The sequence below is a fragment of the Musa acuminata genome, chromosome BXJ3-7 (genome assembly GCF_036884655.1).
Source record: "Musa acuminata AAA Group cultivar baxijiao chromosome BXJ3-7, Cavendish_Baxijiao_AAA, whole genome shotgun sequence".
NCBI lineage: Eukaryota > Viridiplantae > Streptophyta > Magnoliopsida > Zingiberales > Musaceae > Musa > Musa acuminata.
This window is the reverse complement of record NC_088355.1, coordinates 34930091-34950790: the sequence shown is the minus strand read 5'-3', so window position 1 is coordinate 34950790 and position 20700 is coordinate 34930091. Positions and strand designations below refer to the sequence as shown.

The 20700-nt window shown below is 39.2% G+C and overlaps 2 protein-coding genes across 2 annotated transcripts; one reads left to right on the top strand and one right to left on the bottom strand.

Moving 5' to 3' along the window:
* The first annotated feature begins 1804 nt into the window (after window positions 1-1804).
* On the top strand, window positions 1805-7894 carry LOC135643515 (aluminum-activated malate transporter 4-like). The gene is made up of 6 exons (XM_065160556.1): window positions 1805-2268; window positions 2842-2979; window positions 3083-3352; window positions 3961-4097; window positions 4199-4345; window positions 6921-7894. Exons 1-6 carry the CDS (start codon window positions 1914-1916, stop codon window positions 7611-7613), a joined length of 1740 nt encoding a protein of 579 aa, XP_065016628.1. The 5' UTR covers window positions 1805-1913; the 3' UTR covers window positions 7614-7894.
* A 2871-nt stretch (window positions 7895-10765) lies between these two features.
* LOC135642162 (cell number regulator 10-like) lies at window positions 10766-11850 on the bottom strand. Its single transcript, XM_065158077.1, has 4 exons — window positions 11634-11850; window positions 11478-11549; window positions 11169-11381; window positions 10766-11096 (listed from the first exon to the last, which is right to left on the bottom strand). The coding sequence occupies exons 1-4, from the start codon at window positions 11848-11850 to the stop codon at window positions 11017-11019; spliced, it is 582 nt and encodes a 193-aa protein (XP_065014149.1). The 3' UTR covers window positions 10766-11016.
* Window positions 11851-20700: the final 8850 nt, after the last annotated feature.

Genomic DNA, 20700 nt, shown 5'->3' with positions numbered 1-20700 from the left:
ACCCCAATCGTCTGTCTTTTTTCTTAGCGATCAATGCACATGATGAATCAATCCAGTAATATAAAAAATATTATAATATAGTACAAAGGTATTGTGTAATAGTGTTTATATACTATGTTATAATATTATTAAAAATACCTTAATGTTTTGTAAAAAATATAATACAATAAAAAAAAATATTATACGAGATTGATTAACTTTATGATTGATTTATAAGAAATATATATATATATTCTAGAATTTTAAAAATGAAAATGCTTCTTAGGAAAAAAAGAATTCGCCCATCGATGAATGCCTTCAAGGCTTAAACAATGGTGACCTACTACTTCTCAGAACAAAGGTTACATGTAGATCTACTCCTTAACACAAAGACAGATTATGATCGATTGATCTCTAACACACTGACTGCATCTTAAGAATGCTAAATCAATCTTCTAAGCAAAGCAATCATCATCATCAAAGATGGTAGGCCACCATATGATTGATTAATCGATTGGATAAAATAATAATAGAATAAAATTAAAAATGTACCTGACAAAAAATAAATACATGTATTCAAATTTTTGGATAAGAACGCCTTCACACAATGGTAAAGTCATCCATGATTACTTTTTAAATGATTATAAAAATAAAAAAAATTAATTAATAAATTTGTGACGTTTGTTAGCTATTTGTCATCTTATTAGAAATTAAAAATCGTACACTATATAGAATGTTTGTTAGTGTCGTTGCAGATTACACAAGCACGGGGTTGACAACCCTTCTTTGTATCGAAAAGCCAAACGGCCGATAGGGAAACCATTATTTTCATAACAAGCCTATATCTGACCAATTATAAATAAATAAATAAATAAATAAATAAATAAATATATATATATATATATATATATATATATATATATTTGGACCGTCCAATAAAGGGAACAGTCAAAAAAGACATGTCCACTTTTCTTGGTTGAGAATGGAAATCATTTCCAACCACATGTTTCGGGGGCATGCCGGCACCGCACAGAATGAAACTGAAATGACGATGAAACCCCCTCGTGTATCTCGTGCGCTATTAAGAAATGTTGGTTTGGGCGGCTCGTATGTTGAGTTTTCTTACTATATAGCCCCTCTACATATAATTATTTTACTAAATTCTAAATTTACGTATTTACACTTGCATGGATGCACTACTACTAAAGAATAATGGATTCTTTTGATTTAAATTAATTTAATACATAAAATTAAAGGCAAGACAATTTAATATACATTTAGAATATGAGAATTTTTCGATCATTAGCAGTCCTACTTTTGAAGTAATTTGAGGCTATATATATATATATAGGGGTATAAATGTAAATATAAATAGATCCTAACCGTAGTTGGCTGAATTTTCGAAAAAGATCAATTTTTGAGTTTTTCGCAGAAAATATAATGTATTTTTTGTTTAATATTTAAAATATCAATCCATCAATCTCTTTTTATTTTCTTTGCCTATGGATGGAGGGATAAAATGAACCAATTCAAGTATAATATTTTTATATAAATATAATATAAAAATATTATAAAAGGATAGATTTATCGTAGGGGTTCAATCCATCCCAAAAAAAAAAAAAAAAAAGAGCAAAAATGGGTAGATTGTCAAATAATAATAAGTAGCTGGTATTAGGAAATAAAAAATAAAAAATTAGGTACCTTTATGAGGAAAAAGCTAAAAACAGTTTTTTCCCCATAAATTCGCCATTTATAGTTGGTGGAATGTGATCAGCCGTCGCTTCTCCCTCTTTTATCTTTTCCCATCTAACCTTCGCGTCGACCCACTCCTCCTTGACGTTGAAAAGCCTAAAAGCTTCTCTCTCTCTCTCTCTCTCTCTCTCTATCTCTCTCTCGCCACCGCAAGTAACCGAGAACTCCATACGCACCACCAAATGGCCCCTAAACTGGGATCCTTCCATTACAACTTCGAGCAGCGGAGCAAGGAACGGCTCCTCTCCTCCACCCTCCTCCCCCACCTCTACGATGACCCCTCCACCCGGCAGGGAGGCTGCTTCCGCCGCCTGGCCGATCGGATCGCTGCCGCGTGGGCCTTCATCCGGTGGTTGGCCGTCGAGGGTTGGGAGTTCGGGCGGTCGGACCCACGGAAGGTGGTGTTCGCCGCTAAGATGGGCCTCGCCCTCACCCTCATCTCCCTCCTTATCTTCCTCCGGGAGCCCTTCCGGGACCTCACCAAGTACTCCGTCTGGGCCATCCTCACCGTCGTCGTGGTCTTCGAGTTCAGCATAGGTGGGGTGGGTGGGAACTTGAATGATCGATGAGATCTTCATGTCGTCTATTTTTCTTCGTGCAAATTTATTTTCCGAGACACGAAAAATGCCTAAAATCGCAGTTTGATTGCTTATCTGTGCTTTGAAGATGAATGCGCTTCCTTATATCAGATACTGTCTTCTTCATGCTTTGTCATGTGGATTCCCTCATGTATAGTATAAGATCTTGGAGGTTTCTTTTTCTGGTGGAATAAACCTTGGATTAATGGACATGCCAATTAGTCTACTTCATGTTTATAAAAAGTGAGCTGACTTTGTAAATTAATTTATAACGGTCATTCATCATGGTCAACAGAGTCGATTCTACATTTGTAACACATTCTTTAGAGAAAGTGTGAAGACTGATGGAACATTATTGGAGCTGTTTGACCGCTAGAAGATAAAGAAGTTGTAATTAGTCTTTTATCTACTTGTGAGAATTTCTGAGTGAGCAGATCATAGGCCCATTAATGAATTTTCCTACTAGTTCCTTTTAAATTCTTGCCCCATGCATACTTAATCCAGCCTGAGTATCCAAGTCTGCATCATGCAGGTGCCACTCTAAGCAAAGGGCTTAATCGGGGTTTAGGAACATTACTTGCCGGAGGCCTTGCTCTAGGTGTTGCAGAACTAGCAATACTCACCGGAGATTTGGAGGAAGTAACTGTAGTTATTAGCATCTTTGTTGCTGGTGAGATGCATAACACCTGTCTCTTGCTTTCATCGTTGAGTATTTTGCATTATATAGGACTGACTTTTTCCTTTTTTTCATTTCTCATCCATCACCGATGCAGGATTTTTTGCAAGCTTCATAAAGCTCTACCCGACAATGAAGCCTTATGAATATGGCTTTCGAGTCTTTTTGCTCACATTTTGTTTCATAATGGTGTCCGGATATAGGACAAGGGCATTTATTGAGACTGCAGTGAGCCGGTTTCTATTAATTGCTCTTGGAGCTGGTGTTGGTTTGGGAATAAATATTTGCATTTATCCAATCTGGGCAGGAGAGGATCTGCACAACCTGGTAGCAAAGAACTTCACAGGTCTAGCTAAGTCTTTGGAAGGTAATTATTATATGAATACGCTTCATCCTATCATTTCACATGGTATCTGATTTGAAGTTTTGAAACATCTTGGTGCTCATGACTTGGACCAGGCTCAACAACTATAGCAATGTAATCTGTTTCCAATAGTTTGATAATCGGTACATTTTGCACAATGGTACTTGAACTCATTGTCAAATAATTGATTCAAAATTTTGAACATAAGACTTTTGCAATTTTTTTACTACAATTTTTTTCTGCCTACAGAGAGTTAGGCAGAAAGTGAAATGTAATCTTCAGTTGGCAGAGTAATCTGAAGTTATAACTGGATTAGTCTAATATTGGAAGCAAGGTTTTAATACCAGATGGACTGATAAATACCCACCAGTATTTTCCAGTCCAACCAAGTACCTTTCCTGAAACATATATCTTGGTATTGGTACAATACTATTCTTTTTTTTTGTTATGTTATTTAATGAAATTTGGCAGTACAGAATGGTATACTACTCGGTGCATACTGATATCACACGACTCCAGTAGGTTACGGAAATTGGTGTTGGACTGAAATTAAAATCCTTCATTGGTAGAACCATAATACTTATCAGCTGATCCTGTTGTTATTTCTGTAGGTTGTGTCAATGGATACCTTCAATGCGTTGAATATGAAAGAGTTCCTTCAAAAATTCTTACTTACCAGGCTTATGATGATCCTCTGTACAGTGGGTATCGATCTGCTGTACAATCAACAAGTCAAGAGGATGCTCTTGTATGTATCTTTTTGAACTTCTATGCATTCCTGAAATCTGTCATTGGTTGAATGGAAGATGAGTATTTTTTATAAGTATTTTTTTCCATGTTTTATCATAGTTAGGTTTTGCTATCTGGGAGCCACCACATGGTCCTTACAAAATGTGGAATTATCCCTGGAAGTGCTATGTTAAAGTTAGTGGTTCGCTCAGGCACTGTGCCTTCATGGTTATGGCATTACATGGTTGTATACTATCAGAGATTCAGGTAGGATGCTTTTTTTGTGTTATTTTTCTAGCATTGTTTGATTTAGTACATTATATTTCCTTGAAAGCTCTCTTTCAGTTTGTTCTTATTTGTTTTCGCTTATTGAATCTGGTAAGAATGGGAAATATTTTTTATTAAAATGATTAACTAAGTCTATCATTGATTCTAAGAATCCTAAATAATAGTGGATAACATTATCTTACCACATGGCTTAGTGGCATAGATAAGATTGATGATTGAGAATATGTAGTAGCAAGGAAATTATGTAGCATGGTCTTAGTGGCATATAAGGCAAGATTTCTGTCTGACAATATGTAGCAAGGAAATTAAGTGATAGGACCATGTTCTTGGGTCGACAGTTTGGAAGACAGAGCATGAATGAGTCTTAAGAAATTGTACAAGTCTAACAAAACTTAATTGAGGTCTATAATAACTTATGGCCAACTACATGATTAAAGTCGGCAGTCCATTGGGTGTACACAGAAGAGGCTTTTGGTGCTTGTAGGGCCATAGGATTTGAATAATAACTCATGACTAGTCATTGAATGGTATGAGTACCAGTCCAGTCCGCATTCATATTTGACTGTGGTACATCAAAGAGCAGATGTGTTATTGTGGTTGATCATGAACTAATTATGAACATGATTAGGATTGACAATGAACCGATCATGATGTTGTTATGTAAATTGAACCTTAGAATTCTAACAAGCAGATTATATCATAAACAGAAAATTATATGCGGTGTGTGTTTATCATACATAAATTTTGGTAAATGAACAATACTGGTCTTTTATGGGATCAATGCGAGAAAAGAACTCTCTTAGCCTTTTGGGTGTGGTCTTGACATATTGGGTCATTATAGGCCTTATTGGGTTATTATAGGCCTAATTTTATTGAAGGTGCAAAATCGCATTAAGAAGCATAGTATAAAAAATGTGTAAAGTGGCAGAAAGTTCAAAAGAAGGATTATTGTCTTACTGCTTTAGAATGTAGCATCACTCTCATTGAAAAAACAAAAACATAATTTGTACTAGGATTTTCCAGCTGAAGAGTTCTGCCTCTATTAAGCTCTATATTTGGAACTGCCATTGGGTGCAAGTATTGCTCAGTTCTTATGACTTTTTCCACAAGCTTCCTTATATCGTGGTTGATTTGGTGAATTGTACCGTAATTATACCATACTTCTTTCTTCTGAATAAGAGCAGCATGAATCTTTTTGCAGTCACATGATATGATAGATGGCATGACATGTTATTATATAACATCTTCCAAGTTTGGCTGTTATACATGCAATAGAGTGATCGACATGATATGATATTATATGAAAAAAAAGATAAATGAAAAAGATACATCAAATAGTAGGCTAGAGATTCAGGAACCTACACTGCAATCATGGATTCATAATAGTCCTAATTTTAAGTTATTAGTATATCTTAATCAATGTCATAATCGGAGAGTTTTAAAGGTCTACTTTTGGAGGAACATAAATATCAACGGGATTTCCATAAAATAATTCCACATCTTTAATTGATGTCCTACTATTGTTGCTCAATAACAAAAACTGGCACCATGTACATAAAGGAATAAGCATATATTTCTCAAGGGAATTATTTGTTTGAGGAATTGTTCCTTGATCCATGTAGAAACTTTCATGTTGGTTGTTGGAGTTGGATCCTTCTAGGTTTGTCAATTTCAGAAGTTGTGCCAAAATTTTCATTACACTTGGTAATTCTTGGCTAGTAAAATTGCTTATTTCTGCATCATTGGAAAACTTGAAAAAGTTAGAGATGTCATGTACATATTTCCGGGCCAACTCTACTTCTTTAGTCCTTGGAATACTATACTTGGTGCAGTTATGCTTAATTTTCATTACATGATAAACTAGAATCATGGATCAATCTTCACTTGAAGAATATATTCAACTACAAATTAGTTTGCCTTGCTTTGCAACATATAGAAAATGATCCTTTCTCATCACCATGAGTCATCATGCCATATCTGGGTGAAAATGTTAGTCAAATAGCTAGAAAATACAAATTGAAATGACAAAGATGAAAGAAGACCATCAGAAATAGCAAGGATATGATAATCCTTGGGTTGTCTCTGAATATTTACTTCAATATAGCTAAATGATAGAAATGGATCCTTGTAGTTGATATTAGAATCCTTGGACTGCCTCAGGATATTCTCTTCTGTACAACTAATGATATAAAAGGATCCTTGTAGATGCATGACTTTGGAATTCTCTTCAGAAACCTTCCACTATCTATTCTTTACTACGCTTACCTGTTAAAATCTCATCTGTCTGTGCTTTACTAATCGTACCTGATAAAAAGGAATTCTCTTCCTGCAGAAGTGGATCATGTTAAAGTCCGATACAGTATGGTACTTTGTGCAAGTATAAGGCTATCTTTGTTATTTATGTAATTAATGTGATAATCTGGAACCCGCAGATTATTGTAATTATTTGATTTTTAGCACATGTATTATGCACTTGCATGTGCATAATAAAAGTCTTAAGTGTTCTCATTTTCATTTTAACCAGTGTTGCCACTTGTGTGATTAAAAATCACAGGCCCCACCAGAAAGCAGACAAATTTTTAGCAGCGAGCTGAAGAGAGTTGGTTTTGAAGGTGCTAAAGTGTTACGCGAGCTTGGAGATTTAATTAAGACAATGAGAAAACTGGATAAACCAAATTTTCTCTTTGAAGTCCATGAGGCAGCTGAAGTTTTGCAGAAGAAGATAGACAGGAAATCGTACCTTCTAGTGAATCTAGAAAGCTGGGAGGGTGTAGAGTTCACTGATGGAACAAAGGGAATCCCTGGCAGACCTAACATCACGGAAGATGATAGCAAATGCTACACAGGAAGATCTAATGGTGAAGCAGTTGTCGATCATCGATCACCACCACTTTCTACAAGTTCTGATATTCACAACTTAGTCACAAGTGACACCGGTTCTCTGCCAAAGATGGACTCCATGTTCAAGAGGCAGATGCAGTGGCCTGGAAGGCAGTCGTTTAATTTAGAAGCCATGCTTAATGGAGAAGAGTCGAGAACCTATGAAAGCGCTAGTGCATTGTCACTGGCAACGTTTGCTTCGCTTCTCATTGAATTTGTTGCGAGGCTTCAAAATTTGGTGGATGCATTTGAAGAGCTAAGTGAACAAGCCAATTTCAAGGGGAATGTAGATGAACCAGTGTCGGAGACTGCTGGGCTGTGGACCAGAATCAGGAAGTTTCATGTGAGAAAAGAGGAATTAGTTTAGAGGGTCAAGGAATTCGTTGTTCGAAGATTCCTAACGGAGTGTTTTGCAGTGAAATATCGGTGTTGCAGCTAAAACTTTTGGAGAACTTTTAGAGTTCTCGTCTGGCAATCAGATTGCTATCTCGCAAGCATGTAAATATCCAAAGGCTCATGTAAACATATAATGACAAGAAATTGGATTCTACTGGTATCAGTTGGGCATGCAGATGACCCAAAAAATATAACCCCGTGTATTTTTTACAACAATATCCTATAAATTATTATTATTATTTCCGATAGCCATATCCTGGGAATGTTGTCCATTCATTTCAAGTCGTTTGTACTGTTTCAGCGATGGTAAATTGGCTCAGAAGGTGGAGCTTTTGTGGTTTGACATCCTGAATGATATCTAAAGACAATTGCTTGTTTTATTTATTAGGTTTTTAGAAAAGCAATGGATTGTGAAAGAAACTATAAACTTTTGTTGTGCTTAATCATTGTGAAAGGTATGAGTTTATTTTGAAAGGAAAATGCTGTATAAATTAGTTGGGGGTTACCAAAAACTGAGGCGTTGGAGACCTGTAGACAAGAATTGAAAGGGGAATGTGCTGCACCTTAGAAAAAGTGGGATGCTCATTCATGGATAGCAGAGTTGATTGTTCTGTAAAAATTGGTTGAATCTCATAATATTTAACAGGTTAGCAAGTGAGAGAATATTCATAATTATGATTTTGATGTGCCATTGCAGGAGGAGGAGATGTAGTTGACGAGTACGTCTTTTAACTTTGAAGGAGTGCAAGTTGTGTTGAAGGGCTTGTTAGAGTCCTTCAAGTAGAGAGCCTATCATTATAGAGGAGGCCATACGATATTCTTTCTTCAATGTCTTCGATGACAAAGCCATCATTTGTAAGACCAAAATCATCAGTGGTCAAAAGATTCATGGCATTAAGTTGTAGCAAAGGGGATACGGGAGCTTTGAGAATGCAAAGATCATCTGTATCGCTTAGAGGGGATATACACCGGAGCAGTGATTGCTAAAGCGATTGCTGTTACGATTTAACCAAAGCTACTAAAGACAATTTAGAATGAAAGTTACTAAGCTCAAAATACCTAATGTTAAAGCTCTCGTTTAATCAGCAATCATCACCCCAATCATCAAATAAAAAAGTAATAAGACAGTTTAATCATCACCCCAATCATCAAAGCTGTTATGAACCCGATAGATCTCCTTTATCCTTAAAGATGATTTTTGAAGTTCACATTGCTCCGAAATGATAAAATCGTATGGGTACATCTATCTCCTAAAGCAGATAATTTCTCGTGAGCCTATGAGCCACACCAATGATCGATCGATCAAATTGTCCCTTATACTTTTACAAGATTAAAAAAAAAATTCGATGTCATGATTAGATTTTTTATTCCAGGAAAAAATAAAAAAAAAACTCGGTGTCATGATTTAATGTCAAAGGTATGGTCGTGGAGTCTAGTATGATTGAGGTGGAATCAATGTCAAAGGTATGCTATTTTCGATTCCTTTTGGTCTTGTTCTTTCCCTTTGCCAATCAATAATTGATAGGTTAATGATCTCTCGTGACCCTTTTTAGAAGCTCATTGACTTCCCGTTTACAACTGCTAGGATACTTACTAATTCCATCTATTTTGACTCCAAACCTTAGTAACTAATTAGGTATTTGTCCCTCAGTTGCAATTTATGTGTCCTCGAGTTGAATCTAATTATCCAAGTTTGGACCTGACTTTGGCCTATACATTCCCTTCTAAATGCTCACAAAAGTGGATTGGACAAACTTACATGTTTAATATGATCCAAAAGGAAAAAACCTAAAGAGGTCCTGTCCTACGATGAACAACTCTTTGGAGGCTAGAATGCTCATGTTGATGATCAACGGTATGGATCTCATCACAATGGTGTATTTTATAATTCTATCCATGAGTTTCGAGATAATTTATCTAGAAAATAATTCAGTATTTACATTTTACCGTATAACGCCCCGTGGTTTAGAAATTATTATGATTTTCTTGTTTAAAATTTTAACTTTATTCCTTCTATTCTAATCAAATTTTTTTTCCAAAATTACTTGAATCCATTAAAATCCTCCTAAAATTGTAAGTATAAAAATTATAATTATCCTATTATTATTAAAAACTTTAATATAAGAATCAAAATCAAATATGATATATTAATATTTACATACATTTTGATACCATTCAAAAAAAAATTTATTTGACGTACGAACATACGATATACAAGAAGAACTATATTCATATATTTTTTCTCTTTCTATTCTTTACATATATAATCTTTGGTGTTTCATCCCGATGAAATCTTAATATTTTTAGATGAAAACATAAGATTTATGATGATAATTAGAAGAGTCTCTACCATCAAGATTATCTCATAAAATATATATTTGTATTGATCGATAATTATAATCAAAATTTAGTAAGACTTATGATAATAATTAGGAGAATCTTTACCATCAAGATTATCTCATAAAAAATTAAGATTATTGATCAATAATCATAATCAAAATTTAGTAAGATTTATAATATATCTTATCTAATTAGACACATTAATAAAAATATCTTAGATAAATATATTAAAAAAATAACCGTAAAATTTCCACTAATGCTGATGGCCTTATAAACCATAAAATAATGACCTTAGATTAAGATATTAAAGTCATAAAAATAATCTTTCAAGGATAAGGTTGCATTCATCCTCCTTGATCTGTTCTTGTCACTTCCTTTCATTTTCACCGAAGACTTTAGTTGTAGTAGGTTGATGGTATCGTGGGACCCACCAAGCCAATTGCCATGTATCTCTCTGTTGGACTTGAGCCACTTGCTTCGTTAGTCAAGTTGACTTTCGCAACAGAACAATACTTTCACCTACCCGAGCACGTCGCTACTCGCGTCGCATACCCGTCTCGTGATGTGACCAGAAACGAGGCTTGCAACTGCTACTCCAATCAGAAGGAAGGTAGACGGACAGGCAAGCGTGGGTAGAATGAATGCATGTCGTTGCCACGTATGATTAAATATATCTACCTGTGTTTTCAATTTCATAAAACAATTAAAGGTCTATGGTGATGTATATGCTAAATTGTAGCCATACAAAATGAAAATGAAGGCCTCGAAAAGATAAGATCAATATCCACGTAAAACCATCTTTTTTGTTCGAATATATGCATAGCACATACGCCCTTTAAACATTGTAGACAAGAATTGGATCCAAACAACAGTATCCTTTGTTCGCCAATTATTCAAGACAAGAACAACACTAGAGCGAATGAATATATTACATTGCACCACATACAAGCGAAGAAAAAGGAGCAGATATTACGGTAGCTACTGTTACATGTGACATCACCGAAAGCATCACTCGTCCATTTCTCATGATCTCCTCAACGCATCATGCCTCCCTGCATCATTGGTGGCTGTGTCATTCCTCCTCCGGCCTCCCTTTCCACGTTAAGATGCCACCCTGCAATACTTAACGAGAAGAACCTTCATTATCATCTGCTGTAGAGAGAGAGAGAGAGAGAGAGAGAGAGACCGAGGGCCATGTTGAATCCACGGTTCTTGAGCTCTCTATACTCCTGGCACAGAGCGCAGGTTTCGCAGCAGAAGTGGACGCAGCAGTCGCAGCACGGGGAATCGGGCAAGTTGTAATAAGCCCTCATCTTCGTCCTGTAGAACCACGAGTATATGCACTGGCAGCCAGTAAACGCCATTATCAACGCGTACAGCGCTCCGCTCGCCCCGCACGCTGCATGTTTACATCGTCGATGCACACGTTACTCGGGCCGGTAAACCACCGTAAACTGCTGCTCGCGAGAAGACAAATTGAAGCTAAGGAACTTACAGGTTGTGCCTCTATCTACGATCTCCGCGACCCGGCCGAAAGTAACGCACGGGCACCAACAAGTCATGCAACCTGCGTCGATGGACAAAGACAAGAACAACGTTAGGCCATCTCAATCACGACGTCGATAAGGACGACGGCGACAGAAGAACCCACAGTTGCCGAAGTCATCCATGCAATCACAGAGACCGGTGGACCACACCGGCTGGGTTTCAGCACCACCAAAGGCATTGTGAGCCATGGGAACGCCGGTCACCGGCGGTGCAGATGCCGGCCCACCAACCTTGGATGGATACATTTCTTCGGAGACAATGACAGATACAGAGATGATATCTGATGCGAGGAATGCAAGAAGCATCCCGTATATAAACATGCGAGTCCTGCTCGACTGGCTGTGCACGATCGAGCTATCCTATCACACCGAAAGTTCCTAATCGAATAAATTAGAAGGGCATACACGGTAAGGTCAGAGATGAACTGCTCAACAAAACGTAGAATATCACTGGTAGACTTTGTATTCCGCATGATGACACGAAGAACAAGTAATTTAAGGAAACAAACCATGTGACTGAGAAGTGAGAACATATCCGATAAAAATATATCATCGACATTATCGCACACGTAGTTTTATTATTTTTGGCATTGCTGAATCGCCCAAAGTCAGATTCAGAAGCTTAAGGAACACTCCGTGCCAGTTCGGAGGAAAGGTATTATAGTGGAAATATGATAAGATATCTGGTAAACGCTACCTGCAGAGCTGAGTCTCATATACGTTTTGAGGAGGCTGCGTCGTCTCCTATGGGACAAAACCGTCCGAGATGACGAGAAAACGACGGCCGGAACAAGGAATTGACTCGGACAAAGTCAAAAACTGCTGTGAGCAATGGTACGACGCCATCTGCACATGCGTTGGAAATTTTGATTGCAGATGTCAGACGTGCCTCCACGAGATAATCTCAAAGTTGGCGATCCCGTGGACTTCCATTATTTGGGTACACATTTGAGAGCATCATGTGATGCCTACCTTACTACTCTCATGTTTGGATTGAACTGGATTCTAAGAATAGGATATTTGTTTGTGTGTGTAGAGAGTTCGGTGTAAAAATTGATATATGTAAAAGCTATTCAGGTCACTTGTCAGTTGATGTATGTGAAAATAGATACGTGGCAAAAGCAACTAAAAGCATATACGTATAATGCTGTCTTTTACGTATGTAAAGTTGATATATGTAAATAATAATAATATTTTGGACGATTTGGTAGAAAAATTATTATTTTTTAATTTCTTAGAAAGATATCCTCATTTTCAGTTTTCTCATTTTGTGCCCTTATTTTTCTCTACTATCCTAAATGTCCCTTGTCATCGTCAATGCTCCATCGGGACCGTCTTCGTCTTATCGTTTTTGTTCCATCACTTCAACCTTGTTACCCTATCACTTTTACCTCTACCTCGATCTCTTTTTCTCTATAAGATCTCGATGCTGGATGTGATGATGGAGCCACATGAGTAGAGGATATAATAGGTCTACACTTTAGTACCAGATAGTGATAATACTCGTGGATAACCGATATGGTCAAGTGAGCAAAGGGCACACAAGCCTAACAGAATCCAATAATTATCCTATTATTTCATGGGATGTTAATACTACTAGTATGGTTCTCTAAGTTGGCATCACTGATGATGGTGATCTACGTGGAGACATGAATGTACCAATAATAAGAGTAAAGTCAAATGTCACACCCATGCTTAAAAGCATTATAGTCGAAAGCAATGAAGTGGGAAGAGTTGAATGATGCGTTTAAGTTTGTGCTAAGCACGTAAGAGACAGAAGTAGTGCAAGCATGATATGTTCGAATATAAGGGATGACAATGTTAAGGATGTAGTGGCATAGGTGAAAGTGACTACGACGACTTTGCTAAAGGGATGGAGGTGACAGGTGAAGCAATGAGATGAAGGTGACCAGATATTGGTGACAACAAAAGACATTAAGGATATTAATTAAAAATGAAGCACCAAATGAAAAAAATGATGGGAGGTATCATCTAACAAAAGAATATTATGATTGATCTTCCTAAAAGTAATCTTGTGCTTCACTGAATGAACTTATGATCGATCTTTCTAAAAGCCTAGGAAATTTTTACTTAAATTTAGGGCTTTGCAAAACACTTAAAGGCTAAGATGATGATGCTATAAACTATATATAGTTAGAGCACAACTCATAATCTAATCACGCCAATTTTTTATATCCTTCTCACCCCATCTATTCTATTCCGTGTTTCTCAACGTAAATTTTTACAACAATTAAATTATATATAAGTCGTCAAAATACGAAAAATAGTTATTGTTTAACATATATTCTTTTTCATGTCAAAATTTTCAGCTTTTTTTACCAAAACTAAACGTCTGTTGATTTGATTATATATTATGAATTTTTCATAAAATTTTCTAAAAAATAAGAGCTTCCTCAGCTGATTAATTGTAATAACATTAAAAGTGTCTTATTTAACTAATATTTATAGTTTCCTTGGAAATATCACTATATCATTTATAAAATTTAACAAAAAAAAATCTTCGTGATTCCTTGGGCTAACAACAATAACTTTCGTTAAAGTTCAAATTTGAGATTTTAATGACATTACTGTTAAAAAATAAATAGATAAACAAGTTATAGAAGAAGTTGATTGTTATTAACATATTTCTTTCTTTTTATACAAATTTGAAGAAGTTGATTCAAATTTGAGCACAACTCATAATTGCTGCAGATTTCTTTTACTGCAGTTTCCTTGAGTACTGTTGTAGATTTTCACGATCATTTCCCGATGAACTGCAGTCTTGAGTATCGCTACAGTTTCCGCGGCCATCTTCCGGCGAACTGCAGCTGCTATAATCTGCTGCAGCAAGCAGCAATCCACAGCAGTTGCCGGCAGCTTTGGGCACTGTTGTAGATTGCCCAATCTGTTGTAGCAAGCAGCATTCTATAGTAGCGGCCCCCGCTCCCTCATTCTCCACCTTGTGTGACCTGAGTATCACACAAGGTTCGCCGCACTACTTCTAAAAAAAAAAAATGTCTTCGTTCACTTCTTCTGATGTTTCAGTTCCTGTAGGGACTCCCACTTCTTGTTCTTCTACAGGGCTTATCTCCATCAATGCTGCCACGCTGATTCCCTTTAAGTTATCAAAGGGTAGCAACTATGCGTCATGGCAAACTCAATTTTCTAATCTTTTATTTGGATACGACTTGTTAGGTTACATTGATGGCTCTTTCAGTTGTCCTTCGGCCATGCTCAACATCCCCGGAGATCCCAGTCCAGTACCCAATCCAGCTCACAAACTGTGGCTACGTCAAGATCGTCTCATCCTCCAAGTTATTCAAGTGTCAGTTGCTGGATCCGTTGCTCCCTTGATATCTTCATGTGTGACAGCTATCGATGCATGGTCTAAACTGTAAACCACCCTGGCAAATCATTCGTGTACTCACAAGCTCAGTCTTCTATCCAAGCTTATGGTGACAAAACAAGAGGGAAGTACTATCTTTGATTATCTACAACATATCAAGGTTATCATTGATGACTTGGCTTTGATAGGTCATTCCCTATGTGACGAAGAGGTTGTCATTCATACCCTCAATGGTCTCGACACCGACTACAAGGAATTGGCTACTGCAATTCGGGCACGCGACTCACCAGTCTCTTTTGAAGATCTCTATGATAAGCTGACTGACTATGAGATGTACTTGAAGCGTGTAGACAAACTGCCTGGATCGACTGTCACGGCTCAAGTCAGTCACAAGTCTAAACAGAAGAGCACTTGGTACTCGCCGAACATCACCTAAGGTTTGGCTAATGCGCCTCTTGATTATGTGAGTTCTATACAACACCCCTCCTATCCTCCTAGTCATCACTTCTCGCAAAGTGGCAACTCCAGCCATCATCCGTCTTGGCATCCTACCTTATCGAGCCATCAAAGACGGGTCGTTTGCCAACTGTGTGACAAAGTCGGCCACTCCACTAAAGTTTGCCGGTCTCGTTCTCGTCTCCCTGCTCTGTCACACTGGCCTCAGGCAAATATCCTGACTATAGTCCAACTGGATTGTCGACTCTGGTGCCTCTTATCACATCACCGCTGATCTTCAGAATTTGTCTCTTCACAATCCCTATGGCGACGATGAAAATATCATCATCGGTGATGGTAAAGGACTTCCTATAACTCATACTCATACTAGTTCCACAACGCTTAATTCTGACTCTACTATATTTACCCTCGATGATGTTTTATGCGCCTCTCATATTAAACGCAACCTCATTTCTGTTTCTCAATTTTGCAAACATAACAATACTTCCATTGAATTCTTTCCTGATTCATTTCTTGTTAAGGACTTGAGCACGGGGGCATCATTGGTCCAAGGCCCGAATAAAGACAACATTTACGAATGGCCGTCAGCCTCTCAAATAACCCAGCCCACTGTTCATTCTTCTGTTGCGGCTCCAGTTGATGTGTGGCATCGTCGGCTTGGTCATCTCTCGTCCTTTATTCAGCAGAAATTATTTTCTCGTCACTCTCTTCTTCTTTTTAAGTTCACTAATTCTATGATGCATTGTGATGCATGTCTTAGTAATAAGAGTCATCGGCAGCCTTTTGGCTCATCTTCCATTTCCTCCTCTAAACCTTTTAAAATTATATATACTGATGTTTGGGGTCCTGCTCCAATCTTATCTTTTGATAAGTTCCGATTTTATGTTATTTTTGTAGATCACTTTTCTAAGTACACATGGATATATCCTCTTTCCCATAAATCTGATGTTTCTCGCATTTTTTTCCACTTTCCAGAAGTTGGTCGAAAACTATTTTCAGTCTACCATTAAAATAGTCTACTCTGATTGTGGCGGTGAATATCAAGCCCTGGCATCCCATCTCTCAGCTTGTGACATTCAACACCTCAAGTCTCCCCCACATACTCCTCAACTAGTTGGTTCTGTCGAACGCAAACATCGGCATATAGTAGAAACTGGACTCACACTTCTACATCAGGCTTTCATGCCTTCAACTTTTTAGACAACAGCCTTTCAAACTACTGTCTACCTTATTAATCGAATGTCTACACTAGTCCTACAATACCAATCCCCCTTTGACACACTATTTCACAAACCCCCTAACCTTCGTAAACTCCGAGTATTCGGTTGTTTATGTTATCCTTGGTTACATCTCTATGCCTCTCATAAGTTAACATCCCGATCTACTCCTTGCGTCTTTATTGGTTACTCACTTGAACATAATGCTTTCCACTACTATAATCTCCACACTCACAAAATCTTCATATCACGTCATGTTGTCTTTGTTGAGTCTAACTTTCCTTTCCAAACCCTTCCATGTTCTGCCATACCGACCACTTCACTATCTCACTGGAGTATACCTTCGAACCAATCGGACGAGCCTCCCATGACTTCGTCTACTTCCTCCCTCCTGATTCGCACTATATCACTCCAGTTCAACACTTGCATGTTTCCTCTGTTCCTACTGCTAGTCATAGGTGCCCAGCAAGCCAATCACGTGAGTGATGGCACGTGTGACTTGATACAGAATCTTTTTTGCTTATTATATTTTGGCGTATATCACTTTATAACTATTACATAAATGCATATATATATTGTGATGTCCTTGGATTTGTGCAATGGGAATCGGATCGTGATGAGATCACGATAATGAGATCGATTCACCTTTAAACACATATCCTTAATAATCCCGATCATAGGTTACTCAAGAGGGACATCGTGATAACCGGACAGATTGGTGTGCTGTATACCCGTCCATATGATGGATGCAGCTGGTCTCATAGCTGCTCGTGTAGGGACACTAGGGATATAGTACAAGTGCTCATTGGAGAATGAGTTCACTGATTGATCCGCTTACGGAATGCTGGATGGTTGATGATGCCTTATTGTCAGACAGCGATTCCGTAGTCCTAGTGGTGTATCTGGTCCTTAGACTTGAGACACCAAGGATGTCCTGTATAAGTGCTTCACTCTTTGATACCAGACTTATAGGTTTGGCTGTTCCCAGATCTAGTACAGCTGGTCATTGGGAGTGGTAGTCGACCTTACGAGGGCTATTGAGTGTCAATAGAGGATCATCCACTCTCGGCGTCATGAGAGGAATATCCTATGTGTTCTTGCTCAGACAAATCCCTGGCCAGGGTCATTCGGGTTGAGAGAGAAAGAGTTCTCCGGGAGAATCCGATTAGAGCGAGACTCGAGTAGAAACCGTATGGGTCTGACAACACCATGCTCGATATACGGTCTCTGGGATATTAGATGGATGAGGGATTATAGGTACATGGTAACTGAGGACAGACATGTCCAATGGATTGGATTCCCCTGTATCGTGTGGGGACTACGGCGTAGTGGCCTAGTACGTCCGTAGTTGATGAGTCGAGTGAATTATTACAGAGATAATAATTCACTGAGTTAGAAGGAGTTCTGACAGGTATGACTCACGGCCAGCTCGATATTGGGCCTAGAGGGTCACACACATATGGTAGGCATTGCGATGAGTAGAGGTTCGGATATGAGATATCCGACGGAGCCCTTGTCTTATTGGATGCAGATCCAATACCCACTAGGGAAGGACCCATTAGAGTTTGACACGGGATCTCTATAAATAGGAGGGATTCACAGCCTCATAGGCTAGAGTCTTTGCTTGCCTTTCCTATTCTCCTCTCCCTCTCCACCTTAGAGTAGGCCTGGAGTTTTGAGGAGCGTCGTCGCAACCCTACTGTGTGGATCACCGCTAGAGAGGAGGACGCTTGACCTCCTTCACCCTCTCCTAAGGATCTGCAAGGAAACAGGGATATACGATCTCCCTAGGTAACACAATCTCTATACGCAGTTTTGTGTTTTGCGGATTTTTGCGCACCAATCTTCGCACGACGACGAACATCTTTTTGGGAATCGGGGATTTTTGTTTTCTTGTTCTTCCGCTGCGTATATGATGTCGCCCCCAATGATTTACCAACAGTGGTATCAGAGCCAGGTTGTTCGTGCGAATGATTGGTTTTGAACTGCGTGTGTTGTGTTTAGGAAGAATATTGACGTCAAAATCGTTGACGCAAAAGCGAGAAAGGGCAGCAACAGTTGCTGCCCTCGATCTGCGTGCGTGCAGCGCAGGGGTTGCGTCTGCAGCAGCCGGCCGGCGGCCTGCCGAAGGGCAGCAGCGTTTGCCGCCGCAGGGCAGCGACGCCTGCCGCCGCTGCTCCCGCGGGCGGAACTCCCCCCACAGGGGCGGCCGCCCGACGGGACAGCACCGCTTGCGGAGGCAGCGGCGCTCGAAGGGGGCGCCCACCCGCAGCGGCATCGTCGCCAGCGGGCGTGCCGCCTGCAGGCGAGGGCAGCGCCCTCGCCCCGCCGCACAGGCCGCCGCCAGCAGGGTGGCGGCGGCGGCAATGGCAGCAGTAAGAGGGAATTAGGGTTTTGGGCAAAAAGATAGTTTTGCCCCTGTGAATTTGAGAAATTCCAATTTCTGTCTTTTGTCCAAATTATGAAAATACCTTTAGGAATTGAGAAATTTCCTACATGTCCCTGATTTCAGAAAAATATTAATTAATTAAAAGGTTTAGTTGATTATTATTTTTATTATTATCTAGTAGTCCTACATGATGATGATTATTTATACATGTGATGTATGATGTGTGGACGGATGATCATGGACCGTGTGATGTGTGTACTTGTGATTTTTATTATTGAGGTCTGCGAACCTCCATTATATTTCTCGTTTATTGTCGGGCCTGCGTGCCTATGATTAAGTTGTAATCACATGAGGAGGCGCAGCGGGAGCGTGGATGCGATAGCGGGACCCACGAGACGGACGATCGTGTTGCATGGAGACGCATCAAGATGTCGACGAAACCGACGAGGACGAGATGGACGATCACAGGGCATGGAGATGCACCGTTGCACACATAGATCTTGATGTGAGTGATTAGGCCTACTGGCTCGGGCCTAATCATATTAGGTTGTGGTCCATGATCATCTTGTGTGATTGCTTATACACATACTAGATATGTATATATATTTGCATGCGATGTAGATATATATTAAATATGTATATGTGTGACATGTCATATTAGGAGACTAAATTATAGAAACATCTCTCGATAATATTAAGTCGGTAAACGTGAGGCAATTAGATTGACCCACGTGGCCTTCCATCGTTATGAGTAGGAACCGATTCCCGGTGTAGGTTGAGTTGGTCGAGTCCCTCGAGACTCACCTATATCGCGATTCGCTATCTTGCTTACGACACAGAGATGTCACCGGTGACCTGAGGGCATGGTATGCTTGGTCGAGTCCCTCGAGGGTATATCATCAAATCAGACTCATCTTGTAACGAAGGTGTTGACTTAACCGAGCATCATGGTTGGTCGAGTCCCTCGAGGCCATGGTGATTCGGAGGCCGAACAGGACGGGAATCACAAGGAGTTGTGATCGGTAACAGTTGCCTACCTTTTAGGCTTAGTGTGATTGGTCGAGTCCCTCGAGGTTACACTAAGACGCTGATTGGATCCTGATCCCCACTAGAAGTCTGCCGGAGACTTCCGTTTTACGTGCTGAGGGTGTCGCGTGACTCGATAGTAAAATAGTGGGAGCATATTAAGATAGAAGTCCATATCTTGATAGTTTATTTCTTGCAAAATCTTCATGTTATTCATTTCTGCTACATCTTTATTTTCAGAAAATGTCGCTTTCAAATCCCTTACGTGGCATACTTGATGTCAACCGCCTCACTGGTCCAAATTATACGGATTGGCTCCGTAACTTGAGAATTGTTCTCACAGCGGAGAAAATCGTGTACGTCCTTGATACAGTGATGCCTACGCCCGAAGAAGGGGCAAGCGAGGATGAGATCGCTCGCTACGTGAAGTACATTGATGACTCCACTCTTGCTCAGTGCTATATGTTGGGCTCTATGACTCCAGAGTTACAGAGACAACGTGAAAAGATGGATGCCAGATCCATTCTCCTACATGTCCGCAAATTGTTTGAGGAACAGGGAAGGACTCAACGATATGAGATATCCAAGAGCCTTTTCCGCGCTAGGATGACTGAGGGGACACCGGTTCAGAACCATGTCCTAAAGATGATTGAGTGGATAGAGAAACTCACAGGTCTAGGAATGGTCCTAGAGGATAACTTGTGTGTGGACATTGTACTTCAGTCCCTACCAGATTC